The sequence below is a fragment of the Malus domestica genome, chromosome 06 (genome assembly GCF_042453785.1).
Source record: "Malus domestica chromosome 06, GDT2T_hap1".
In the NCBI taxonomy this organism is placed as follows: Eukaryota; Viridiplantae; Streptophyta; class Magnoliopsida; order Rosales; family Rosaceae; genus Malus; species Malus domestica.
In genome coordinates, this window is record NC_091666.1 from 30846166 (window position 1) to 30869582 (window position 23417).

Consider the following 23417-nt stretch of genomic DNA (forward strand, 5'->3'; position numbering starts at 1 on the left):
AATCTTGTTATTCAATTTTATGAAAGGATGGAGATTCACTTTGGATTTATGTGTTCACAGTCTGCAAACTAAGAGATTCAGACCGCTTATTTTTAATTTTACGACCTCCATTAGCCTATCTCACTGCCCACTTCATAAAACCCAAAAAACGTGAGCAATTAAGATCTCTTTCTTGTTTTGAACGGTCCCGATCTTTTCGTACTTGACCTTAGGGTACATGGATCAGGAGTGGATCTCATTCTCTTATTAAACATGTGTAGTTAGTGAATATAGTATTGTGGATGACATGTAATTTAAGTGATCTTGCATTTGATTTTCCTTTTTCAAAATGTAACTCGTTGCCCGCTTCTATCACAACTAAAAACATGCCTTTCTGTGACAGTATCTCAAACTAATAACGCACGGTAAATTAAAAAATATCAAACGCATTACATTTTGTTGTTAGTTACGAATTTTGTAGGTAAGTAGTTATCCAAAGACTTCGCAGGCTACCTGGTGAGCCGGTAACTGTAGATCATCCTGCTCAGCTCAATCTCTGCTGATCACTATCATTGACCCCAGAGAGAGAGAGAGAGAGAGAGAGAGAGCTGAAAAATGGCGATCCAAATACCGAGCCGGCTGCTGTTCATCGACGGCGAGTGGAGAGAACCGGTCCTCAAGAAACGCATCCCAATCATCAACCCAGCTACTGAAGAAATCATCGGTCTTTTTCTCACTCTAAGCATTTTTGTCAATTACATTAATTTCTGGGTTGTTTTTCTAAGTTTTGTTTTACTGTTTAATCATCGCATTTGATCATTTGATGTATTGGGTTGTTGTTCTCAACCTATGAATTTTTCTAAATTTAGAAGCTTTGGCTCTCTATTTACTAACGCAGAACTGGTTTTGCATAAATCATTTGATTGAACTCGTAAAAAATAGATTGTTGGGTAGTCGAATTTTGCTTGATCTTCTAGTGGGGGATCCAAAGATTGTCTCTTTTTCCGACTTCGTGTGATGCGATCAGATTCATACAGAAAATGATGAAACTGGTTGTGGAATGTGCTACAGGGCATATTCCTGCTGCTACAGCTGAAGATGTGGAGCTTGCAGTGGAGGCTGCTCGGAGAGCTCTTTCCAGGAATAAGGGGAGAGATTGGGCTTCGGCGCCTGGGGCAGTTCGTGCTAAGTATTTGCGTGCTATTGCTGCTAAGGTATTGGATCTGTTGTCATTGTAATTAATCGGGTCTTGAATTGGATGTTGAAAAGTATGGGGAAATCGAGATTTGTTATGCTATACTCGTCTCGATTCTTTATGTGTTGAGGTTGATGTTTTGACATTCAAGAAGAAATGGCCCTGAACAGAACATTTTTGAATAACTGCCTTGTGTTTCTATCAAGTCTCTTTCTCAGACAAATGTTGATTTTCTAACTTCCGTAATGTCCTTTCAAAGATTTTGGCCCTGTTCAGATGTCTTAAGCCATTCTTGTTTTTGTTTGCGTGCAGATAGGAGAGAGAAAACCTGAGATAGCCAAACTCGAAGCAATTGATTGTGGAAAACCATTGGATGAAGCTGCATGGGACATAGTATGCTTTTGATTCTCTGACAATTTGAATTTTTATTTATCATGCCTAAGGTCTTATGTGCTGGCACGTGCAATGCAGGATGATGTTTCCGGGTGTTTTGAGTACTATGCAGAACTTGCTGAAGGTTTGGATGCACAGCAAAAGGCTCCTATTTCTCTTCCTATGGAGCAATTTAAGAGTCATGTTCTTAAGGAGCCCATTGGCGTTGTTGGGTTAATTACACCATGGTATTTGCTGCTTCTGTATATTAAACGAGTATGCATTCAGTTTTAGTAAGACTTTCTTCCTTGGTGGTTGCACTAACCTGTTCGTAAAGTAAATTTTCATGTGTAAACCATAAATTTTGGCGGTCCAGTTGGTAATGAAAATATTTGGATATTATAGGTTTATCTTGTAAATAGCCTTATTAGAAGTGTCTTTATTATTTATATGGTGATGAAGTGCTTATTTTTTTTTTATGTTAAGGAACTATCCATTATTAATGGCTACATGGAAAGTCGCTCCTGCTTTAGCTGCTGGGTGTGCTGCAATATTGAAGCCCTCTGAGTTGGCATCTGTGTATGTCCTTTTTGGTTTATATGTACTTTCTTCAGCTCTTATGTTACTTTTGTACATTTTATGCCTATCATCATGTAATCAATCAATTCCAGGACTTGTTTGGAGCTAGCTGATGTGTGTAGAGAGGTCGGTCTTCCTCCTGGTGTCCTCAATATCCTGACTGGGCTGGGCCATGAAGCTGGTGCTCCTTTGGTATCTCATCCCCATGTTGATAAGGTTCGGTTTTTTTCTTGCTAATCTGTAGTTGGAAATTCTATGAAGTCATCTTGTTATAATCCTGCAAATTTGTTAGTTGTGACATCTTGGGTTGTTTTAGCTGTGGGGCAGTAATAGTAATAAACTTATATTCAACAGATTGCATTTACCGGAAGTACTATGACCGGGAGCAAGATTATGACAGCTGCAGCCCAATTGGTGAAGGTATATTCAAGTCTTTGTAATCTGATGATTGGTCATTTATATTTTTGACATTCGTTCTCTTCATTTCAACTTCATATACCATCTCCAATGTGGTTTGGCAGCCTGTTTCACTGGAGCTTGGTGGGAAAAGCCCAATTGTTGTTTTTGATGATGTTGATATCGACAAAGGTTAGTTCCTCATGAAGGCTACTTTTAAGACTTACATGTTTTTTGGATAACAAATTACTTCCATCAGAATCCAGTTGTGCAGGAAGAAAATCTATGAATCTAAAATGAATGAGATAAACATACTATTCCTGGTAATGTAATGGTAATTGTTTACTCTGTGACTCAAACAGCTGCTGAATGGACTGCCTTTGGTTGCTTTTGGACAAATGGACAGATTTGCAGTGCAACATCTCGTCTTATATTACATGTAAGTATGATAGCCAGATGATACATCACTTTTTGTCAGTTCCTTCTCTGTTGCATGGATGGCGCATCTTTTAAACTAAGTGGATATTACACGTAAATCGAAACAATTCTAGACCGGGGGGTTCGTGCATGATAATTAACTTTTGTCCTACAACATCATCAATTGTGCCACTTTCCCACGTCTAGTTGTGTGGTTCCCTTAGAAGCTTATTCATAGTGCCATCTTAAGCAAGCTTTATACTACAGTATTAATTTCCTTGCACCTTGTTTCAGGAAAACATTGCAACAGAGTTTTTGGATAGGCTTTTGAAATGGTGCAAAAACATCAAGATTGCAGATCCTCTTGAAGAAGGTTGCAGGCTTGGCCCTGTTGTTAGTGGAGGGCAAGTGAGTATACCGTTAACAATAGTTGCTTTTTGTTTCTGTTTTTAATTCTCTATTTCTAGAATTTGGGGATAGGGTGTTAAAGAAACAGGTTCACTGACACATATTAGACAATTGAGAAGCACTAAAGTTCTAACTGGCTATCTTTTTCTCGTTTTAAGTACGTAAATATAAGATTTGGACTTATGATACTTGAGTTGTCACTCGTGTAAAACATGCAAACAAGGGTTGTCTAAATTAGTGAGTGTTCCATCCAATATTTTGAACATATGCAGGTAGTTTTTTGGACATCAATAAATATGTTATATTCAGGCTTGTCTTGTGCGTGGGCCTGGGTTCATTATAAATTTCAAATCTTACCCGTCAATGACTAATGAACCATTTTTATAGTATCTGGAAAGTGTTTTCTTATCTAAAATTGCCGTGTTTATGCTAAACAACTCCCCAGCCATTTATGTTGCAGCCTTGCTGGACATTCTGTTGAAAAGTTTCTTCTTTGGATGAATTTAGGCTGATGTGTTGTGTTTTATGTTTGTTATAAAAATAGAGTTCCTACGGTTTGACATGCATCAGGGCATATAGTGTCACTTTTTGCGGGTGATAATTATAATGCATGTGTGTTTCTCTCAGAGACAAAAATCTGCATAAGTTAAAACATTTAGTAACATCAAGTAGTTCAAATCTTTAAATTTCACTGTCCAGTTTATGATTGAAGTATTAGAATATTACCTGATTTTCACTGGATCTGTTTCAGTATGAGAAAATATTGAAGTCCATCGAAACAGCTAAGAGTGAAGGTGCAAGAGTTTTGAGTGGTGGGGATCGTCCTGAGGTATAAACATATGTTTTTATCAAGCCCATTCTGCATCTTTATTTGTCGCAAATTCAATATGTGAGTTATATTATTGGTGGATGGCAGCATCTAAAGAAAGGATTCTTCATTGAACCAACAATCATAACTGATGTAACAACCTCCATGCAAATCTGGAGAGAAGAAGTTTTCGGCCCTGTTCTTTGTGTCAAAACATTTAGTTCAGAAGACGAAGCTCTTGAACTAGCAAATGACACCCAGTGAGTTGACTCTTACTTCTGTCGCTGTCCATAATGGGAGATTTGTTCGGCTGGTTTTTTTGTCCCTTTTTGACCGATGAAGTTTATTGAACTTTGACAGTTACGGCTTAGGTGCTGCAGTCATATCAAAAGATTTAGAAAGGTGTGACCGTTTCTCTAAGGTGAGACTTCTTTGTACTTCTTTTGTGAATGGATCCCCTGCCCCAACATTCGTAAAAACAGCATCTGATTATGAGTTGTGTTTCTTGTTCTTCTGCAGGGCCTTCAAGCAGGAATTGTATGGATCAACTGCTCACAACCATGCTTCTGTCAGGCTCCATGGGGAGGCAACAAACGAAGTGGTTTTGGGCGTGAACTAGGGAAATGGTATGCCTTTCTCGGCATTATGTTATAACATTACATTGATATTGCATATGTTTTTGTTTTTGCCCTAATATAATCACACTACATATCCACATTAAGCATAAGAGAACGACAAAACATTACAAGACAGTTACTTCTGCAAGTTACGATTGATGAACTGCCGATGGTAAATAATAGTTTCTTCTCTTTTGAACAGGGGACTTGATAATTACTTGACCGTGAAGCAAGTTACGGAATATGTATCTGATGATCCATGGGGTTGGTACACGTCGCCTTCAAAGCTGTGAAAGTTGACCCGCGAAATAGCATGGTGAAAACTGCTGATGTACTATTTACAGGAATAAAGAGGGTGAAGATATGTACTGAACTAGAAAACTGGATGTCAATTTTAAACATTAGGCTAGGGCATAATATACGTTTAACCATCAAGCTTTAGCTTTCTTTTACTGCAGACTCACATGTCTTGAATTCAGAGATTACTTTGTTGAGGAGAAGGTAGTCACTCATGGTCAAAATCTTGGATGCAACCAGTTTTATATCCTCTTGTGTGCACGTGACAAGTTAGGCACAAGAGGATATACACTCGGTTGCACTTAGTTTTTCTGGTAGTCGTGGCATATTACGGTCGCGTACATAGTCATGATTATCCTTGGCATTTCTCATTAGTCATATCCATCTCATAAAAGAGATGATAATGGCTACCCATGATGGAGTGTGTACTAATGGCAAGGGGTCCAATTATTTTATCAGTAGGGGGACCATAAATTCCTTTTGAAAATTTTTACAATCTGCAACAGAAAATTTAAACTACTCTAATTTATGAAAAGGGGGAACGAACTCGAACACAAGGAGTCAGTCATGCAGTCCTAATCGACTGGTCGGATATTTTTATTATCTTTTTAAAACAGTCGATGTAGCTTGGGGCCGTGGCTGTTAACCCAAAGTCTGGATCCTCGTCGGATCCTCTTTGTGAGGATCTTTGGAATTCGTGAATTGTGTCCGTTCATCGTACATCGTGCGGTCAGAAATTATTTTAAATGTTTTTATTTAAAAATAAACATAAACAGTATTTAACAAAAATTGACCGTATGTTGTACGATGAATGAACATGATTCACATATTTTCAAGATCCTCACCAAAAAAATCTGGAGAGGATCCCATTGGGTTAACCCAAACACCAGTCATCATAGTGTTGATGTATAAATTGTGATGGCTTTTTCGATGGTGGCTTGTTCCACAAGAGATTGACCACTAAGTTTGGGAGTTAATATCACATGGTTGGAGGGCAAACCTTCAATCTTTCTCAAAGTTTGAACATCTAGGTGAAGTATCGCCTTTTCCCCTTCTTAGTCTTGAAGCCAACTTCTTCCAAATTAAATGGTGACCTCTACTTTCTTGGTGGCAAATCTCAATAAAATCAAAGGGCCAATTCACTGAATTCAGTGCATTAAAGAAAAATAAAGGCTGACGTAATGGCCAAGGGCAATTCGTCAACCAATTTTTATATACACCTTTAACACAATGAGTTTGTCATTATGATCTGATATTGCCAAATTGAGAGAAATACTATTAGATTGTAGAGCTTGTTTAAAAATTACTTTTAAATCATTGAAAGAGTTTTTTGAGAAAATATTTTTGGGTTCTAAAAGCACTTGAAATGCTTCCTGCAAGAAGCACCAGTTATGCGCTTCAAGTGATTTTTCAGAATTAACTTACATTTTATTAAGAATTTGATTAAAAATATTTTCTTTAAAAGCACTTTCAGTCATTTAAAAATATTTTCCAAACAAACCAGTGTTGCTCATATTACAAAGTTGTAGCAAATAATATTGTCATACAATATCCCACTATAATGATAGCGAGATAATCTTGATATATCATGGATAAAGTATCAATACATTGTCAATAGAGTCGATATCGTGCATTTTTGCTATTACAATGAAAACCCAAAGAGTGTATTGTTGGGCCCCAAAACGGAATAGAGAGATAATACATTTAGGAAAGAGTTCCTCTCCAGATTTCTTCAATGTCACCAGATTAAGGGCTGGTTTGGTATTGCTGTGCTTTGAAAAAAAGCTGCTGTGAGAATAAGCGGCTGTGCTGTGAGAATAAGCGGCTGTGAAATAAATCAGCTGAGTGTTTGGTAAACTTTTTTGTAAAAGTGCTTTTGGAAAAAAAAAGCAGTCTAATAGTGGGTCTTTTCATTAAAGAAGCACTGTAGCTCCGTGTGCTTTGAAAAAAAGCCAGTTTTCCAAAGCTGCAAATAGCAGCTTCAGCTTTTTCCTTTGATTTCAGCTTATTCTCACAGCAGCTTCCAAAATAAGCCTTTTTTTTTTCAGTTTACCAAACACCTAAAACCCTCACAGCTTTTTTTCATGGGTGCTTTTTTTTAAGCACCTCACTCCCAAACTAGGTCTAAGTGATCAGAATCGTTCAAATTTCATTCAATAACATTATTAAAAGACCCGGATCACTTGATCCGATAACATTATTGGAAGAGATCCCTTCCGGATCTCTTTCCATCCATTGTCAACTAGGCTGAGAGGCTCTCACCCTCGAGAGAGCTCAAGAGATTTTTCAGTGTAACCGGTACATTAGATGGTACACCACGTGTTACTATACAAATGGTGGGTTATGTGTGCTAAAAAGTTAATAACTTAAAAAATAAAAATTTTCACCACTTTTATTAAAATACAGTGATGTAGGATTTATGTTTCCGTCACAATAAAAAATTTCTCCTCACACTCACCGGCTCCGGTCCCACCCGCCTCCCTTTCCCCCTCCAATCCATCGCAAAAGGCGGTGGATAAAAACAGAGGGAAACTTCCTCTGGCGCTCTGTCTGCACGAAACCACACGTTCTGAGTTCTACCGAACCTTTTTACTCTCTCTTTCTCTCTGAGCTGTGAAAAAGTATAGATTTTTGTCCATTTCTGTAACTTCCTTGTTCCCTCTTCAACCTCCAACCATTGGCTTTCGTATAAATTATGCATTCGGGCTCCTTTTTTACTACCACTCCATTCCTTATCTTCAAGTTTCCGGCTTTCTAGCAGAACCACCGCTGTATCCATCGGCTCTGGGGATCTGGGTTTTCTGCATAAGATATGGGCAGCTCGGACGAGAAGGTGGTTGCTGTGATCATGGTGGGTGGGCCTACTAAAGGTAATCAACAAGTTACTGTGATGATCTTTGGATCGAACTGAGACCCCATTTCTCAGTTTCTCACAATTATGTTGGTGCTTGATTGAATTGTCACTGCCAAAGTTCAATGCTTTGTGCATTTTTGAGAGATTTAAATTCAGTTGTTGAATCGTGAATTGGGAATCATGGCATTTCTCTTACAATCTTTGAATTTGGAAAGCATTTGTTAATGTATTGGAGTTTCAATTTCTACAGGAACTAGATTCCGGCCACTGTCACTGAATATTCCGAAGCCGCTTTTTCCATTAGCAGGACAACCAATGGTTCATCATCCGATTTCCGCTTGTAAAAGGGTATATTTCTTGGACATAAATCTGTCATTTCTGGCTTAATAGCGTGCATACTAGTTGAATTCACTGTCTTTCTGGATTGCAGATTCCGAACCTCACTCAAATTTTCCTCATTGGTTTCTACGAGGAGCGTGAATTCGCGTTATATGTGTCCTCAATCTCCAATGAGCTTAAAGTCCCTGTCAGGTGTGAGCTCCTGCTTTTGTTTTCCAGTTAGTAGTTACTGATTAGATCTTGAAAATATAGAACTGGATTGACGTTTAATCTATTGACTTGTACATTGCGTTGATGTGGCGATTAGATACTTGAGGGAAGACAAGCCTCATGGATCAGCTGGTGGACTTTATAATTTCAGAGATCGGATCATGGAAGACAACCCGGTTAGTCTTTTGCCAAGTTCTTCGTAATCAATTGATAAGTTTTTATATGGTTTTTGTTTGTTGGTTTGTTTAGGTCTTTGCTCTTAAATACGTTGTGTCCATGCATACATGTGCTAATTCTCAGGCAAAAGGCTGATTTTGGTTTTATATTTGTCTGCAGTTGCACATTGTCCTGTTGAATTGCGATGTTTGCTGCAGTTTTCCGCTTCCAGAAATGCTCGGTAACTGTTTTATGAGTTGCTGGGAGTATCGTTTGATATTTCCAGGTTGTTCGTTGTTGATTTATAGGGGATTGCCGAAAGCTTAATATATGGTTTTTGCCATGTTTATCTGCAGAGGCTCACAAAAAATATGGTGGGATGGGAACAATTCTTGTGATCAAGGTTAGTCGATAAATGCATTAGCAAATTCTTGTAATGTTATCTCTTAATCTTATTGATTATCATGTAATCATGTTTCTATTGTTCTCCATGTCTAAGTTTTCTTCTTCTGTGTACAGGTTTCCGCTGAATCAGCCAGTCAGTTTGGGGAACTGGTAGCTGATCCGGTCACCAATGAACTGTTGCATTACACCGAGAAGCCTGAGACTTTTGTACGTTTGACATCGGAATTTTAAGCTTTTGGTGCTTCAATGGAGAATTATCTCTCTCTTTTTACCTTTCTTATATTATTATTTTATTCAGGTCAGCGACAGGATAAATTGCGGTGTCTACATATTTACACCAGACATTTTTAACGCCGTTGAAGGTGTTTCCACTCAGTGGAAGGACAGAGGTAGTGATACATTCTCCATGAATAGGCTGTCCTGTGCTATTAGTGGTGATATTAAAATTTAGCTTTCAACAAGAACTTGGTATCTGTTTCAATTTTCCGTCAGTAGGAAAATTTTTGATACATGGATTCCGTCCATTAAGATGTAGTTTCACTTATTGATAGCATTGAACGGTTTTCTGTTATTTGCAGCTGATTTAAGACGTCTCTCCAGCTTCGAATCCCTTCATTCAGCAACAAGGTTTCTCTTCCTACAGTATAAAGACAACGTTACTTTAGCGAATTAAAAGCACCGCTTTTATGGTGCCTTCCTACAGATTGAATTTACTAGAAAAGAAACCGCTAATAGAGAGTTCATTTAACAGGAACGCTCCCACACATTTTGTAAGGCTGGATCAAGATATCCTATCACCTCTTGCAGGGAAGAAGCAGTTATACACATATGAAACCTTGGACTTCTGGGAACAGATCAAAACTCCTGGGTAAGATTTGCGTCCAAGGTGTCTTCCTAGAACCTTGTCCCCATCAATCAGGGCCATCTTGTAAATATTTTGTGTTGATACTTGCAGAATGTCGTTAAAGTGTTCTGGTTTGTATCTTGCACAATTTCGATTCACCAATCCACATCTCTTGGTGAGTGGAGATGGTACAAAGAGTGCCAGTATTACCGGTGATGTTTATGTTCATCCATCAGCAAAAGTACATCCAACTGCTAAGGTACATTTTCTCTCATACTGGTTGTCGTAACTGTGATGTATTATCGTTTTCCAGATCCTTTAGCGTTGGCATTAGTAATGCATCTATTAAATCTCCTGTTATCTGCTCGTACAGATCGGTCCCAATGTCTCAATATCTGCAAATGCTCGCATAGGACCTGGTGCGAGGCTCATAAGTTGTATCATCCTTGACAACGTCGAAATTAAGGTACATAACAAAAAGCATAGGCTACGGACTGCATCCTAGACATCACCTCACGTTGACATATCTACGATGTTTTATTTCAGGAAAACGCAGTTGTTATTCATTCAATTGTTGGATGGAAATCTTCAATCGGGAGATGGTCTCGCGTCCAGGCAAGTTCATAAACTTTCTACCAACCCATGCTTAATAACAGAACTTCAACTTTCTTTATTTATTTAAAAGCTTTGTTGCAATTGAGTGATTGACTCTCTAAGTTCGGCACTATGGTTTCAGGCTACTGGGGATTACAATTCAAAGCTCGGGATTACGATCCTTGGTACATAAATCCTTTCGCTTTCACTCAATCCTCTTGTTCTGATAAAATTAGCATCGATATGCATAACGAGCCCATCTGAATGCCGGTTTTGTTGACAATTCAGGTGAAGCAGTGACAGTTGAAGATGAAGTGGTGGTTATAAACAGCATTGTCCTGCCCCATAAGACGCTCAACGTCAGCGTTCAGGAAGAAATCATTCTGTGATTGCTGCTATGTCATTGCTGTTGTTCAAATTTCTTTTTTTGTAAATTAACGTCTTGCTGTTTGCTAATCAAAAATAAATTATATATTTTTTTCTTAAATAAAAAGATGAAATCTATGTTTTTGTTGTCGGACGACTCAAAACGGTGACATTTCGTCAATCAAATAGTGAGTCTGCTACATCGGAGTCTCGGCTCCTGGACCCATTGGGCAGAGCAGACGGGGAATGGTGCAGAACGGTGCCATTTCGTTGCCTGAGAATCATGGTTCAGTCAGACAAAACGAGCAAGCATCACTTCGTCCTCGCCTACGTGCCTATGAGCTTCAAAGAGAGGTCGGACTCTTTTGACAAGGGTTCGGGTTAGGAGGGCTGTTCGTTTTCATGTGGGAAAGAGAAGAGCGCGGAGGCTAAGCAGCGCATTAGGAGATCCAGAACGAGAGATCAGAAGAGAAGATATGTGGAGGTTTTCATGAGTTCATGCCTTTGTTCATCAAACATTTCGTATGACTTGCGTTGCAAGTTTCATGCAACTTGGAGCACACAAAGAATCTGTCATGTAAAATTGGCCCAACTTTCCAATTCCCAACATGAACTTACACCATTCACAACCCATTTTTGCTAGAAGGTGCACAAACATACGCAGCACATCTCTAACAAGTCATCGATTCAAAAGGAAATCAGTAAAAGAATTCTGAGAATGTCAAGATAAGACGGTTAAGTGTGTAGCATTCCTGGGGATAGCACACGGTGCATAGAGAGAAATGCATCCAACTAGGGGCCATCCCTTCTCTGCCAGGTCAAGAACGAGTTGAATTGAAGTGATTTCCTTGTGTCAATTGGCGCATGTCAAAACGGAGAAGCATCAAGAAATTCGGATTGGATTCTTCCCAGCAACTTCGGAGTACCATGTCTTCCATGCTTCCGTATAATGAGAAAACAGATCCTTCAAAGCTGCAACATGAAGCAAAACATATCGTTTAGTAAATTTCCATGCTTCCGTACGCAAGGCCTGCTTAAAAAAAATTTATTTGGATTTCTGCTATAAGACGTTTTCCTAGCTTCCTCCCCCTTGTTCTGTTCTTCCCACACCTAGTCAGTCTCCTGTCATGTTTCTTTCTCTATCCACCTCTCTTCTCTTTCTCCCACTATTTTCACCTGGTCCTACAGACAAGTTCACCTAGGCTGATGATGGATCACTGACCGCTAACGATAAATGATAAGAACAGCTATATTTACTATTCATAATCAAATTCTTTAATCTAAAGCATGATGAATCATAAGATGATACCTTGGTTTTGATATTGAGGACGATACGTAGAGGTCAGTTTCTCCCAATCATGAACCTTCCTTGTGCTGCCAGTCCCAGCTCTGGCGATAGTGACAGGAGCAAAAGGACCGAACTGATAGCTCTTTGAACCATCTTTTGAGTCTTCCAAATTGCTCCTATCGGCCTCACCTACAAGGCCCTTCTGTTTTTGCCCGTCCAACTTCCCACCAATAGAAGAGTCTACCTTTCCCCTCTTAGAACTGACATTCGTTATATCAGTACCAAAAGCTCTCTTCTTAGTCTCCTGAGGAACCTCCTCTTTTCCTCTCAATCCCAACCACTTAAATGCAGGCTTCCTCGTATCTGACGTGTGGGTCTGCTCATTTTTGGATAAGAAGCAAAACATTAAACATGGCCATAATAAGTGTATATGTTAACAAAAGTTGAATTCTGAATTTGAAAGTTTCATTTCTTTCTTCTACTGATGATTCAAATTAGTGTTTTTACCTTCTCAATGAGGTTCATGGACGACAAAACATTTGCAATATCGTAAATCCGCCTTACTTTTGCTGCTTCATCAAGTTTTTAACAAAAGTTAGTCAAGAGTTACAGCTCCTTTTAAGATATGATCAGGAATAAAGAAAACCAAGTACAAATTTCTTACTTCTCATCACTGATGCATTGTGTGCATCGCCAAGCAGTAATTTAGCAGCTTCGTCAAGGGAGATCATTTCAACCTACAAGTTCATGCAGTAAAACCAATATAGACCAAAATTACATAAAACCCAAATCACAGTTTCATGGAATAAGCAGTAACAATCCATTGTTTCACTCACAGTTGAGCACACAAAGAGCTTCACAAAATTCTGGGTAAGAAGCGCCAGCGACTTTTCCCTTCTATTATCTGCTTAACAACAAATATAAAAGAAACAATCTTTAGGACATCACCAAAAATATCATTCATAGTAAATTTGAATACCCCCTATAATTTAGCCCAAAGCACCGAACAAGATCAAAAACACCGAAAACAAAGCTTACCTGATTTTGGGTTCATGGGTTTAATATTGAGATTAGGGTTCGAATTCTCAGTCTGCTGACTCCCACATCTTTCTACATCATCCTCATCATCTGAAATTTGCAAACCCTGCGGAAAATAATGGAACTTTTAAAAAATTTGGATTCAAAGACCTTATTTTGAACGGATGGACAGCCCAATAAAGAAAACCCCTAAAAGACTTGCCTTGGGATCTTCGTTGCCGTCAAAGTTACAAATATTCTCTCTCAGACCCTCTTCCTATTGCACAATAAAACACCAAATCAGTACCAAATGCAAGAAAAAAGCACCAAAATTAAAGAGAGAATTGGGTCAGATCTGAATCTTAATGATGAATTGCGAGAGATAAATACCCTTAGCTCTTGTAGGGCATTAGGAATCGCCTTAAATCCTTTCCAAGAATACTGGTTCTTCGCCTTTCGTGCAAGAACCTGGAAATTAAGATCAACCCAAATGAATAAATCAATACTCGAAAAATGGAAACAAATCGAAAGAAGAATACCCAGAAAGGAAAAAGAGAAACTGACCCCAACGCTCTCCAAGACGTTGACAATATCGTAGATCCGCCGCCTCTCTACACCTGCAAGTCGAGAAACCATTAGATCCGATGAAATGAATACAAGAAAGTGCAAAGGAGTCTGAGATCGGGGAAAGATGGAGACCTAATCGTGAAGCGGCGTCGTCGAGGCCGATTGAAGTCACGCCGTCGCGGTTGTAGAGGCCGAGAAAACTGCACGATTTGAAAGAAAGGAAGAATTAGAGAGAGAGAGAGAAAAAAAAAATCAAAGAGTCAAGAAATTGCAGACACAGAGAGGGAGAGAGAGGGGAGAAAGTACTTGGAGCACAACAGGCCGAGAGACTTCTGCTTTCTGCTGTAGCCGTGGTTTCTGGCGGAAGGACCTGTTGGGGCCGGGGCAGAGGATTGCGCTGGGGCTGGCGGTGGGGGTGGAGGATCCGCCATGGTTGAGAGAGAAAATGGAGGGAAGCGAAGGTACTGAAACACTAGAGAGAGAGAGAGAGAGAGAGAGAGAGAGAGAGAGGGAGGGAGGGAGAGATATAGAGAGAAGGAGAGAGAAAGGACCGTTAAGAAAGAGGGGAAAAAGGGGGGGTTAAGGAGTAAAAGGCGGGGTGGGGTTTACAAATTTGAAATATTTGCGAGCGTTTGGGGATCCGAAGGGCGGCAGCGGGAGGGAGCGCCGAAGCGGTGGAGCGTAGCTGTCTGCGGAACAAATAGTTTAAAAATGAGTGGGGAGGAGAGAGAAAGAGAGAGGAGAGAGAAGAGAGAGGAGAGAGAGAGAGAGAGAGAGAGAGAGGGCGACTGTTTTCAAATGTTTGAATGAGCGGGAAATATTTATGGTTTCGGGTTTTTTGTTTTTTTGTTTTTGTAAATGGAGCCAAATCTACCGTCCTTTGCCTCCTTTTTTTGTTTATTTTTACGTCCTCATATTTGGGAAAGAGATTCACTTCGGATATTTTCCATCAAGATCATCGAATTAAGTGTTCTAAATTTTTTAAATTTCATGGAACGGTTTATTTGTTTTAATCATTTAAAAACTATGATAATTTTTTACCGTTTAATGAAATTTAAATGGTCCGGATCACTTGATGCAGTAGCCTTTGATGGACCCGAGGATCTCTTTCCTCATATTTGGATTGGGTTGCTAATTTTGCCCAATTTAGGTCCCAAATCTCGGCCAAATTTGCTTAAACATTTATCTTTCCTCCCCACAATTCTTATCCTAATTCAAATTGACTCCCATGTAAAACATTAAATTGCTCTTTTAGGAAATAACGAAACAAATTTTTTTACTACGTTGAATGGAAATTTCCAAGCGTGTTTATTTAAAAGAACAAATAAAATTTTCGTTTTTGTAGATACGAGGGGGGATTCGAATTTAGCTTCGTTCAACAACGGAAGGGGAGGTACCATTAAACTAGCAGTTGGTTCACTTATATAAATTGTGTGGCATTGAAATAAACTCGTTGTATGCAGTGTTTAAAATATTCACGAAATTGTCAATATTTCTGTTAAAATATCCGAAAAATTAAGGATTGATTTATAAAGAAGGTGAAATACAAACTTCAACCCATACAAGCAATATATAAAACAATCAATGAATATCGATAATAATTACTTATTGATGACCAAAAATTTACTGTAACTTCTTGCAAATTTCGAACTTTTGAATTTTTTATCTAATTTCGATTAAATCTGAATGAGATGATATATCCAAGCCATTGTAAATAAGACAATCTATATCAATATTTTCATAAAACTACATATCGATATTCCCACCTATATCGATTTTTTAAACACTGGTTATATGAAAGTACGAATTTGAAAACAGAAGATATGTGCTCAAGTTTATTTATCGTTTTTCTTTCCATGATATTTCATTTCCAACTAAAATGCTGAGAGGGTCGTTCTTGGGCCAGTCCTGTTTTTTTACTGCTTGCAAATGCAGTGAAAGTGTCACATCCCGGCCGGGTCCACCACATTCCGAACTCGTTCCACCACCGTAGCACGATATTGTCCGTTTTGAGTTTACCATTCCTTCACAGTTTTGTTTTTGGGAAGTTACCATTCCTCACGGTTTTGTTTTTGAAAACTCACGAGTAACTTCCCAATGGTCACCTATCCTGGGTTTGCTCTGGCCTCCTTCTCGCTTAATTTCGGAATTCCTCCAGAACCCGAAGCCAGTGAGCTTCCAAAAAGCCTCATGCTAGGTAGGGATGAAAATATACATTTAAAAATCACTCCCCTAGACGACGTGGGATGTTACAGAAAGCCTCTCCTTCAATCATATTTCACCAAAATGCCCACCTGATCTGATCCTCCAAACTGTAGACTTCCAACACCCGGCGATACGAGAACATCGTGTTGAAACTTCAACAGGAACAGAAACCCCTTGGAGCAGTAGTAGCTGGTGTTAAGATTGGAATGGAGTCTCAAACCTGCATGGTTCATGAGCCAATCTGAATTCCAACATGGCTCACAATTTTACTTGACGGGGAAGACGGCCACATTTGCTCTGCAATCTTAAAATCTCTTTTGCAAAACCTTGATTACCTGTTACCAAAAGCCCATCCAGAACGCGATTGAAGGTGAACCTTCGCGGCAAAAATCCTCTATCAACCATCTCAATCAACAACTTCCCTGCCACTAACAGGTCTTCAGGTTTCTTCCTCACAAACATGGCACTAATCAAAACATTGTACGTGTCCAGATTAGGCAAGCAATCACCACGACCCATCTTCTCAAACACATTCAACGCCTTTTCAATCTCTCCGGCGTCACAAAAGTACCGGATCACCACATTATATGTCTGAACATTTGGCTCACACTCATCATCCTTCATTCTGTCCAAAAACGCCAGCGCCCTATCCATGTTTCCCGCATGACACAATCCTCTAATCAATACATTATAAGTCGTCACATTAGGCACATAACCTTTGCTCACCATTTCCTCAAAAACCACAACAGCATTTTCCACATTATCTTTCTTACACAAAACCTGAATCAAAGCATTGTACGTTGCCACCGAAGGAAGCACGCCTTCCCCAACCATCTCATCGAAAACCCTTCGAGCTTTCTTAATCTCCCCGACAACACCAAACCCATGAACCAAAGTAGTGTAAGCAACAACATCAATCTCACACTTCCTCTTCTTCATCTGCAAAAAGAACTCCCAAGCTTCCTTAATCTGACCAGCTCTGAAATACCCTTTAAGCATTATGTTAAACGTCGTTAAACTCGGGTCTAACCCCCTCTCCACCATCTCCCCCAAAAGCTCCAAAGCTTTCGGGGTTCGCTTAATCAAACACCACCCGTTCGCAATTATATTGTAACTAACACGATCAGCCTTAAACCTGCCCCTAAACACCTTAAACAAATTACACGCCTTTTCGACACGCTTAGCTTTACAAAGCACATCAAGAATTGTATTAAACGAATTCAAATCCTGAGGACAACCATGTTCATGCATTGACAGGAACACCTTAACGGCTCTATCAGGCTTACCAGCAGCCACATACCTCTCGGTGATGATAGCGAAAGTCCTCGGCCCGGGGCCGAGCCTACGGGACCGCATTCGGGCCACGAGGGTCCAGAGGGACTTGTAGTCGCGCAGGCGGCCGGCAACGTCGATAGCGTGGTCGAAGGAGGAGCAAGGATGCGTGTAGTTCGGATGATGGTCGAGGATTTTGAAGAATTGGAGGGCTTTGGGTCCATGATTCCAGAGCCTCTTCAGGGTTTTGTCGACCAAATCCGAAGACCAGTCGATTTCGGGGCTGTGAAGAATCTGGATTAGGGTTTGCGGGTCGGATTTGAGAATCAGGTTCGCCAAGTGTGAGTCTTGAGAGGGATGTGAAGGTGAGGTGGTGAGGCTCCGACACGGAATTGGAAAACCGGGTTTTGGGTTTTTCTGTGCGGCAGTTTTGAGTTGCAGAGTGAGCATTGTTCTGGGGTTGGAGTTGGAGATGTTGGGAGCGTAATTTTCCGTCGTTATTTTCTCGGCAGCCAAACATGTTTCGCGGGCTCAATTTAATTGGGCTTGTCATTTGTCTTTTTCACTATATGAGCCCAGCCCGTCCCAGGTTAACTGTAAAGGCATTGGTCAAAATCAAACCATGTTCACAGAGCGGATCTCTTCCATCAAGACTACCGAATCAAATGATCTGGGTATTTTAAATTTCATCTGACGGTCTGTCTATTTTGATCCTTTAAAAATTATAATAAATTTTAACCGTTAGATAAAATTTTAAAGGTCCGGATCATTTTATCCGATGACCTTGATAGAAGAGATCCAAAGTTCTGGTCTTTGTAGTGTAATTGTAGTCGGGGCAATTGTAGTTTAATTTACTTTCGAGTTGTCTAAGAATAAGAACAACATGAAAGATAAAAAGCGCTAACCCAAATCATAAGAATATGGGCATATATAAGCATAATACATATATATTATAGTATAATATATACGTTATGCGATCTTTATTGAAATAATTTCATTTCTTATTGGATTAAATACGGGTCTCCGACAGAGATAAAAGAAAATATACAAGAAATCAAATAGTAGAAAAGGAATATATATAAATCTCAAACTTGCATTGTATCAATTCTACTAGATAAAAAGCCTGAAAGTTTTTATCCAAAAATATTACACTTACCATATTTTTCTTACTACATTTGTATCATCATTTTAATAAAGATGTGAGCCACATTTGCTGGAGCGCCTTAGAAATTTAGATTAAAAATAGGGAATAAAGGCTAACAATTAATCAGAAATTGTTTGTACGATGTTTTGGTTACTTTTTCTATATAACGGATTAAAGGGCATTAAAGAACAAAATCTTGACTGGATGAAAAAGAACCAACACTGATTAGAAGATGGTTACTGGTTTGAATGGCAAAAGAGCAAAAGCTTGTTGGATGAATGAGTAAGTTGGGGCTTTGTCATTGTACCCGAGTGTCCTCTATTTAATTCCACTTTTATATTATTTGAATAAATTTAGTATAGATTATCTTATCGCTTGAACAAAAAAAACAATGAGGTGAGCCACGTGCCACGTCTGGGCACAATGTGGCTGTGACATTATGTCATTAGTCCTACAACTTGTTGCGGTTGCACATGAGCTGAACCACTTTCTCTAAACAGAGATTATATTCACACATACCAAATTATTTCCTTCACACCTTTTTTTTTTTTTTAATATTGTTTGACACACCACTAACACTTACAGAAAAATATTAAAAAAATTAAAAAGGTGTGTGAAAAGTAATTTGGGGTGTGAATATAATCTCTCTCTCTAAATTAGGAAATAAATCTACCTACAAGGGCAATAGTTATAACTTACACTCTCATCAGCGTAGCCAATTGTCGATCGACGTGGCACTATGTTATTGGTCCTAGTTACGTGGTCAATCTTACGTTACACACTGGATTCGCACCACACGAAGTGGGCTAATTTCTCGAGGTCATGATAGAAATTATCTGTCAGTTATGCCAATCAAAGACAACGTGGCATCATGACATTGTTCCATGTTGGCAATTAATACGACGTGCCTTCGTGTCATTGGTCAATGTTACATGGTTATTTGACGTGGCATAGTATATTAAAAAAAAGTAGTCGAGACACGTTTTTTTTGAGGTTTCGAGAAATACTTATTAGAACCAAGAGTGTGTCAAGTGAGGAGAGAGACACTCACGCAAAAGTGTGAGCACCCTAGTGAATTAATTTTCCAAATTATTATATAAACACAACAGACTCTTCCCATCACCCTCGTCGCAGGAGGTGGTGGGTGGACTGTTGGGAGTCCGTCTCGCAACAAAAACCACGCCTGCTGAGCTCCTCCAACGTCGTCTTCATCGTCTCATTTGGCTTCAGGTACATTTCTTGTTTATTATTTATTAATTTTTTATGAATTTTGTTGCATGAGTTCGTGGCATTAAGTAATCAAAAAAATTCTGTTCGTAGGATTAGAAATTCCAGAGTTAGGAAGAGACTTCCTCACTTGGATTTTTTGTTTTCATTAATTTTATTAATTGGATTTTGATGGGTTTACAGAATTTTTGTCTTTTGGATTTGTGAACTGAATTTTTACAGAAGTTCATGAAGAATGTGAGTTTCCATGGGTTTGCATTCCGATTTCCCACAAAAGTTTACAGCTTTTCTCTCTAGCTGTGTGTAAATTTGTGATTTATGATGTGCGTTTTTCGGAGAAATTGTATGCGTAACTCGGCATGTATACCCCTGTTTTATCTCCCATCACGTGACATAGAGACAAGAACGGGGAGGGAGCACAGGCCCCGTGGTGGCGCATGCCCCTCCCACCTTTGTTTTCTTAGAGAAATGATGATATTAATCTTGTGAAAATAGTTGCAAACTTTCTCTCGAGTATAACCTTATTAAGGTGCATATATTTTGTTAATACGGATTAGCATTGGCATCCAAAAAACGGAGCTTTGAATTTTATAAGGTGCCTCTCTTCGTTAAATTTCTGGTTTAGCCTCTGCCTGAGGGATGTACCCCGGTTACATCCGAGATTTTCCCGGGGTTTAAGGGTGCTTATGTGCAGGCCTGCATATGTGTTTGGTCATTGAAATTGAGAGAATTGAGAGTGAAATGAAAGGCTTTTAAAACATAACACAGTTGGATGCCGATGAAGGTTCTATATGAACTCTCAAGTCTCAACTGACTGAGTTTGTAAGGACTAAAGTTACTTTTCTACCACTAGGCTATTTAGATTATTTGCTTTGATTGTGTTGGAGGTATTTGCACTAACATCAGGTGCCTCTACTGAAGGTTAGGTTTCCGGCATTGTCGAGGAAGAGGATTGCTGTCCAAGATGAGTTCAAGAAGAGGCGGCGGAAATCCAAAAGGAAAGCAGTTGAGTCAGGGTGTAGCAAACATTAGCCTGGACTCGGCACAGGACAATGGAGAATGGGAGGTAATTGGCAAGAAAACGAAGAACAGAGGTGGTGGCAGATTTGGTCCTCAAAATTCTAGTTACAAGGCTTGGGGACCACCGCCACAAGGTGTTCCAATCACAGGCATGCCTGGTTCACAAGCTGCTCGTCCTCAAAAACCTGCTGGAGGAAGAAATGCAAGGAATCAGTATAACAGCACTGGTGGTTTCGGAGATAACTCTGTGGCCCCGAAAAATGTGATTCCCCCTCCGCTGGACCAAGGATGGAACTGGCAATCCAGAGCTGGCAAGAAAGACAAGAATGTGGCTCCTCCTGTTGCTGTTGCCGAAGATTATGGTGACGAGGACAACTCTGATCCTCTGAGTGATCTTGATGACTCGGATGAGGATCTTTTCAGTGATGAGTTTGACTCTGACTCTAGTGAAAAGAGTCATGAAACTCGAAAGAAGAGTAACTGGTTCAAACAATTCTTCGATGAGTTTGATCGTTTAAGTGTGGATGAGGTTGCTGATCCTGCCAGGCGATGGCACTGCCCTGCGTGCAAAAAGGGTCCCGGAGCAATTGATTGGTACGATGGCCTGCAGCCCCTCAAAAGGCATGCAGAAACTAAAGGGGCAAAGCGGGTGAAGCTCCATCGAGAGCTTGCAAAACTTATAGATGCGGAGTTGCAGCTGAAGGGAGCATCTGTCACACCTGTGGGCCAAGTATTCGGCAGATGGGCAGCTCTGAAAGATGAGGAAAAGAATCGCAAAGTTATCTGGCCTCCGATGGTGCTTATCATGAACACAAAACTCGAACAGGATGAATTTGACAAGTGGATTGGAATGGGGACCGAGGAGCTTCTTGATTTGTTTGATGATTATCATGCTAGTAAGGCTCGACACTCATATGGTCCGCAGGGACATTGTGGGATGAGCATGTTGATTTTTGAGGCCTCAGCGATGGGGCATTTTGAGGCGGAGCGGCTGCACAGGCATTTTGCAGACCAAGGATTTGGTAGGGATGCGTGGGAGCGCAATCCTGTCTTGTTTCGTCCAGGTCTTGTCCGACAGCTCTATGGTTTCTTGCCAACCAAGCGAGACTTGGATTCTTTCAACCACCACTGCGATGATAAAGGGAGGGTGAAATTCGATATAAAATCTTACCAGGAGATGGTCTTGCAGCCGACAAGGCAGATGAGTCTGGACAGCGAAGAGGTTATTCGGCTGAAGGACAAGCTCCCGAAAGAAATGAGGCTCAGGAAAGATGCTGAGGAAACTAATGCCATACTTCGTGGTAAGATCGAAAAGCTGCAAGATGAAAATCGTAGTTTGAAGCAGAGGATCACAAAGCATCTGGAAGAGAACAAGGAAGAGATGATTCTGCAGGAAGAATTCTACAAAGGTGTTATATCTCTTCCTCGAGATTAAAAGTTCGATTCAAGACCTTCAAGTATTTTACATTTCGTTTTTCTTTTCTTTGTTGGTCAAGAACTATGCTACATTTCGTTTCTGTTTTTTCTTGTTGGGATTTTCGTTTTATTTGGTAAGAACTTAATCTTATTTGAACTTATGTTTGTTTGGTGTTTTCCATATGGATGAGCTTTAGATTTTTATATTGGTTGATTAAGCGTTAGAACTTGCATGAACGAGTTCATCGCTACTATGTCATATGTATAGGTTTCTCTTCATATTATTATGTTGTGTTATTCGATAAGAATGCCATGAGATGTACTCGTTCTATGCAAGTTGCTCTCGTATGTGAGAGTCATTCAATCCAAATATGTGACCTGCCAAACTCTTACCAACCTACATATTTGCAATAATTCCCCACCTTAAAAGACATCGTAAATGCTTACTGCGCATTTCCGACAGAGGTAGCAATGAAGTAACAATTTCAAATTTTCTATGCTACTAGAACAAAATTAACTATATCTGATGAAAGTAGTAACTTAGTTAATAAATTTAGGATTTTCATCACAAATCATCTTTGAAAGTGACCCACCTTATTAAGATGGTCTCTGAAATTAACACACTCTATTAAGATTTAACCCAACCATAAATGCTTATTGCGCATTTACAAGGAAGGTAACAATGACAAATTTAAAATTGCCATGCTACTAGAACAAAATGAACTATCCAATGAAAGTAGTAACTTAATTAATAAATTTGGGGTTTTCATCACAAATAATCTTTGAAATTGACACTATCCATTAAGATGATTTCCGAAATTGAAAAACGATCAATATAGTCTCTGAATATGTGAGCCTCATGGGCATTTGAAAAACGATCAAAACACCACGTGATGTACTCATTCTATGCAAGTTGCTTTCGTATGTGAGAGTCATTAAATCCAAATATGCGACCTGCCAAACTCTTACCAACCTACGTATTTGCAATAATTCCCCACCTTAAAATACACCATAAATGCTTACTGTGCATTTCCAACGGAGGTAGCAATGGAGTAACAAATTCAAATTTGCTATGCTACTAGAACAAAATTAACTATATCTGATGAAAGTAGTAACTTAGTTAATAAATTTAGGGTTTTCATCACAAAGAATCTTTGAAATTAACCCATCCTATTAAGATGACCTCTGAAATTAACCCACTCTATTAAGATTCAGCCTAACCATAAATGCTTATTGCGCATTTACGAGGAAGGTAACAATGGAGTAACAAAGTTAAATTTGCCATGCTACTAGAACAAAATGAACTATCCAATGAAAGTAGTAACTTAGTTAATAAATTTGGGGTTTTCATCACAAATAATCTTTGAAATTGATCAACTCCATCAAGATGGTTTTCGAAATTGAAAAACGATCAATATAATCTCT

General features: G+C 39.3%; 5 protein-coding genes across 8 annotated transcripts; 3 read left to right on the forward strand and 2 right to left on the reverse strand.

The window, feature by feature from the left end:
* The first annotated feature begins 594 nt into the window (after positions 1-594).
* On the forward strand, positions 595-5064 carry LOC103409732 (betaine aldehyde dehydrogenase 1, chloroplastic). The gene is made up of 15 exons (NM_001328764.1): positions 595-703; positions 1051-1193; positions 1487-1567; positions 1646-1794; positions 2033-2125; positions 2218-2341; positions 2480-2545; positions 2647-2713; positions 2884-2960; positions 3233-3346; positions 4098-4175; positions 4263-4414; positions 4515-4575; positions 4674-4780; positions 4974-5064. The coding sequence occupies exons 1-15, from the start codon at positions 595-597 to the stop codon at positions 5062-5064; spliced, it is 1512 nt and encodes a 503-aa protein (NP_001315693.1).
* Positions 5065-7493: 2429 nt separating this feature from the next.
* Positions 7494-10983, forward strand: LOC103437762 (uncharacterized). Its single transcript, XM_008376261.4, has 15 exons — positions 7494-7938; positions 8173-8270; positions 8353-8453; positions 8569-8647; positions 8808-8868; positions 8984-9030; positions 9147-9239; positions 9331-9421; positions 9611-9659; positions 9784-9900; positions 9988-10135; positions 10250-10342; positions 10423-10491; positions 10613-10655; positions 10759-10983. Exons 1-15 carry the CDS (start codon positions 7881-7883, stop codon positions 10857-10859), a joined length of 1248 nt encoding a protein of 415 aa, XP_008374483.3. The 5' UTR covers positions 7494-7880; the 3' UTR covers positions 10860-10983.
* A 338-nt stretch (positions 10984-11321) lies between these two features.
* Positions 11322-14505, reverse strand: LOC103437763 (E2F transcription factor-like E2FE). 4 transcript variants are annotated; one of them, XM_008376263.4, is made up of 11 exons: positions 14015-14505; positions 13841-13908; positions 13706-13758; positions 13532-13609; positions 13365-13418; positions 13163-13268; positions 12961-13028; positions 12789-12861; positions 12632-12693; positions 12146-12500; positions 11322-11808 (listed from the first exon to the last, which is right to left on the reverse strand). In XM_008376263.4, the coding sequence occupies exons 1-11, from the start codon at positions 14137-14139 to the stop codon at positions 11720-11722; spliced, it is 1131 nt and encodes a 376-aa protein (XP_008374485.3). In that variant the 5' UTR covers positions 14140-14505; the 3' UTR covers positions 11322-11719. The 4 variants fall into 4 exon arrangements, with proteins under 4 accessions (XP_008374485.3, XP_070680252.1, XP_008374484.3 ...); XM_070824151.1 differs by having other exon boundaries at positions 11408-12018; XM_008376262.4 differs by having other exon boundaries at positions 11408-11808; positions 12632-12696.
* A 911-nt stretch (positions 14506-15416) lies between these two features.
* Positions 15417-17702, reverse strand: LOC103409735 (pentatricopeptide repeat-containing protein At1g74900, mitochondrial). Its single transcript, XM_008348529.4, has one exon. The coding sequence runs from the start codon at positions 17633-17635 to the stop codon at positions 16172-16174; it is 1464 nt and encodes a 487-aa protein (XP_008346751.3). The 5' UTR covers positions 17636-17702; the 3' UTR covers positions 15417-16171.
* A 1737-nt stretch (positions 17703-19439) lies between these two features.
* LOC103437760 (protein SUPPRESSOR OF GENE SILENCING 3-like) lies at positions 19440-22157 on the forward strand. The gene is made up of 2 exons (XM_008376259.4): positions 19440-19559; positions 20478-22157. The coding sequence occupies exon 2, from the start codon at positions 20521-20523 to the stop codon at positions 22009-22011; it is 1491 nt and encodes a 496-aa protein (XP_008374481.3). The 5' UTR covers positions 19440-19559; positions 20478-20520; the 3' UTR covers positions 22012-22157.
* The last annotated feature ends 1260 nt before the right edge of the window (positions 22158-23417 follow it).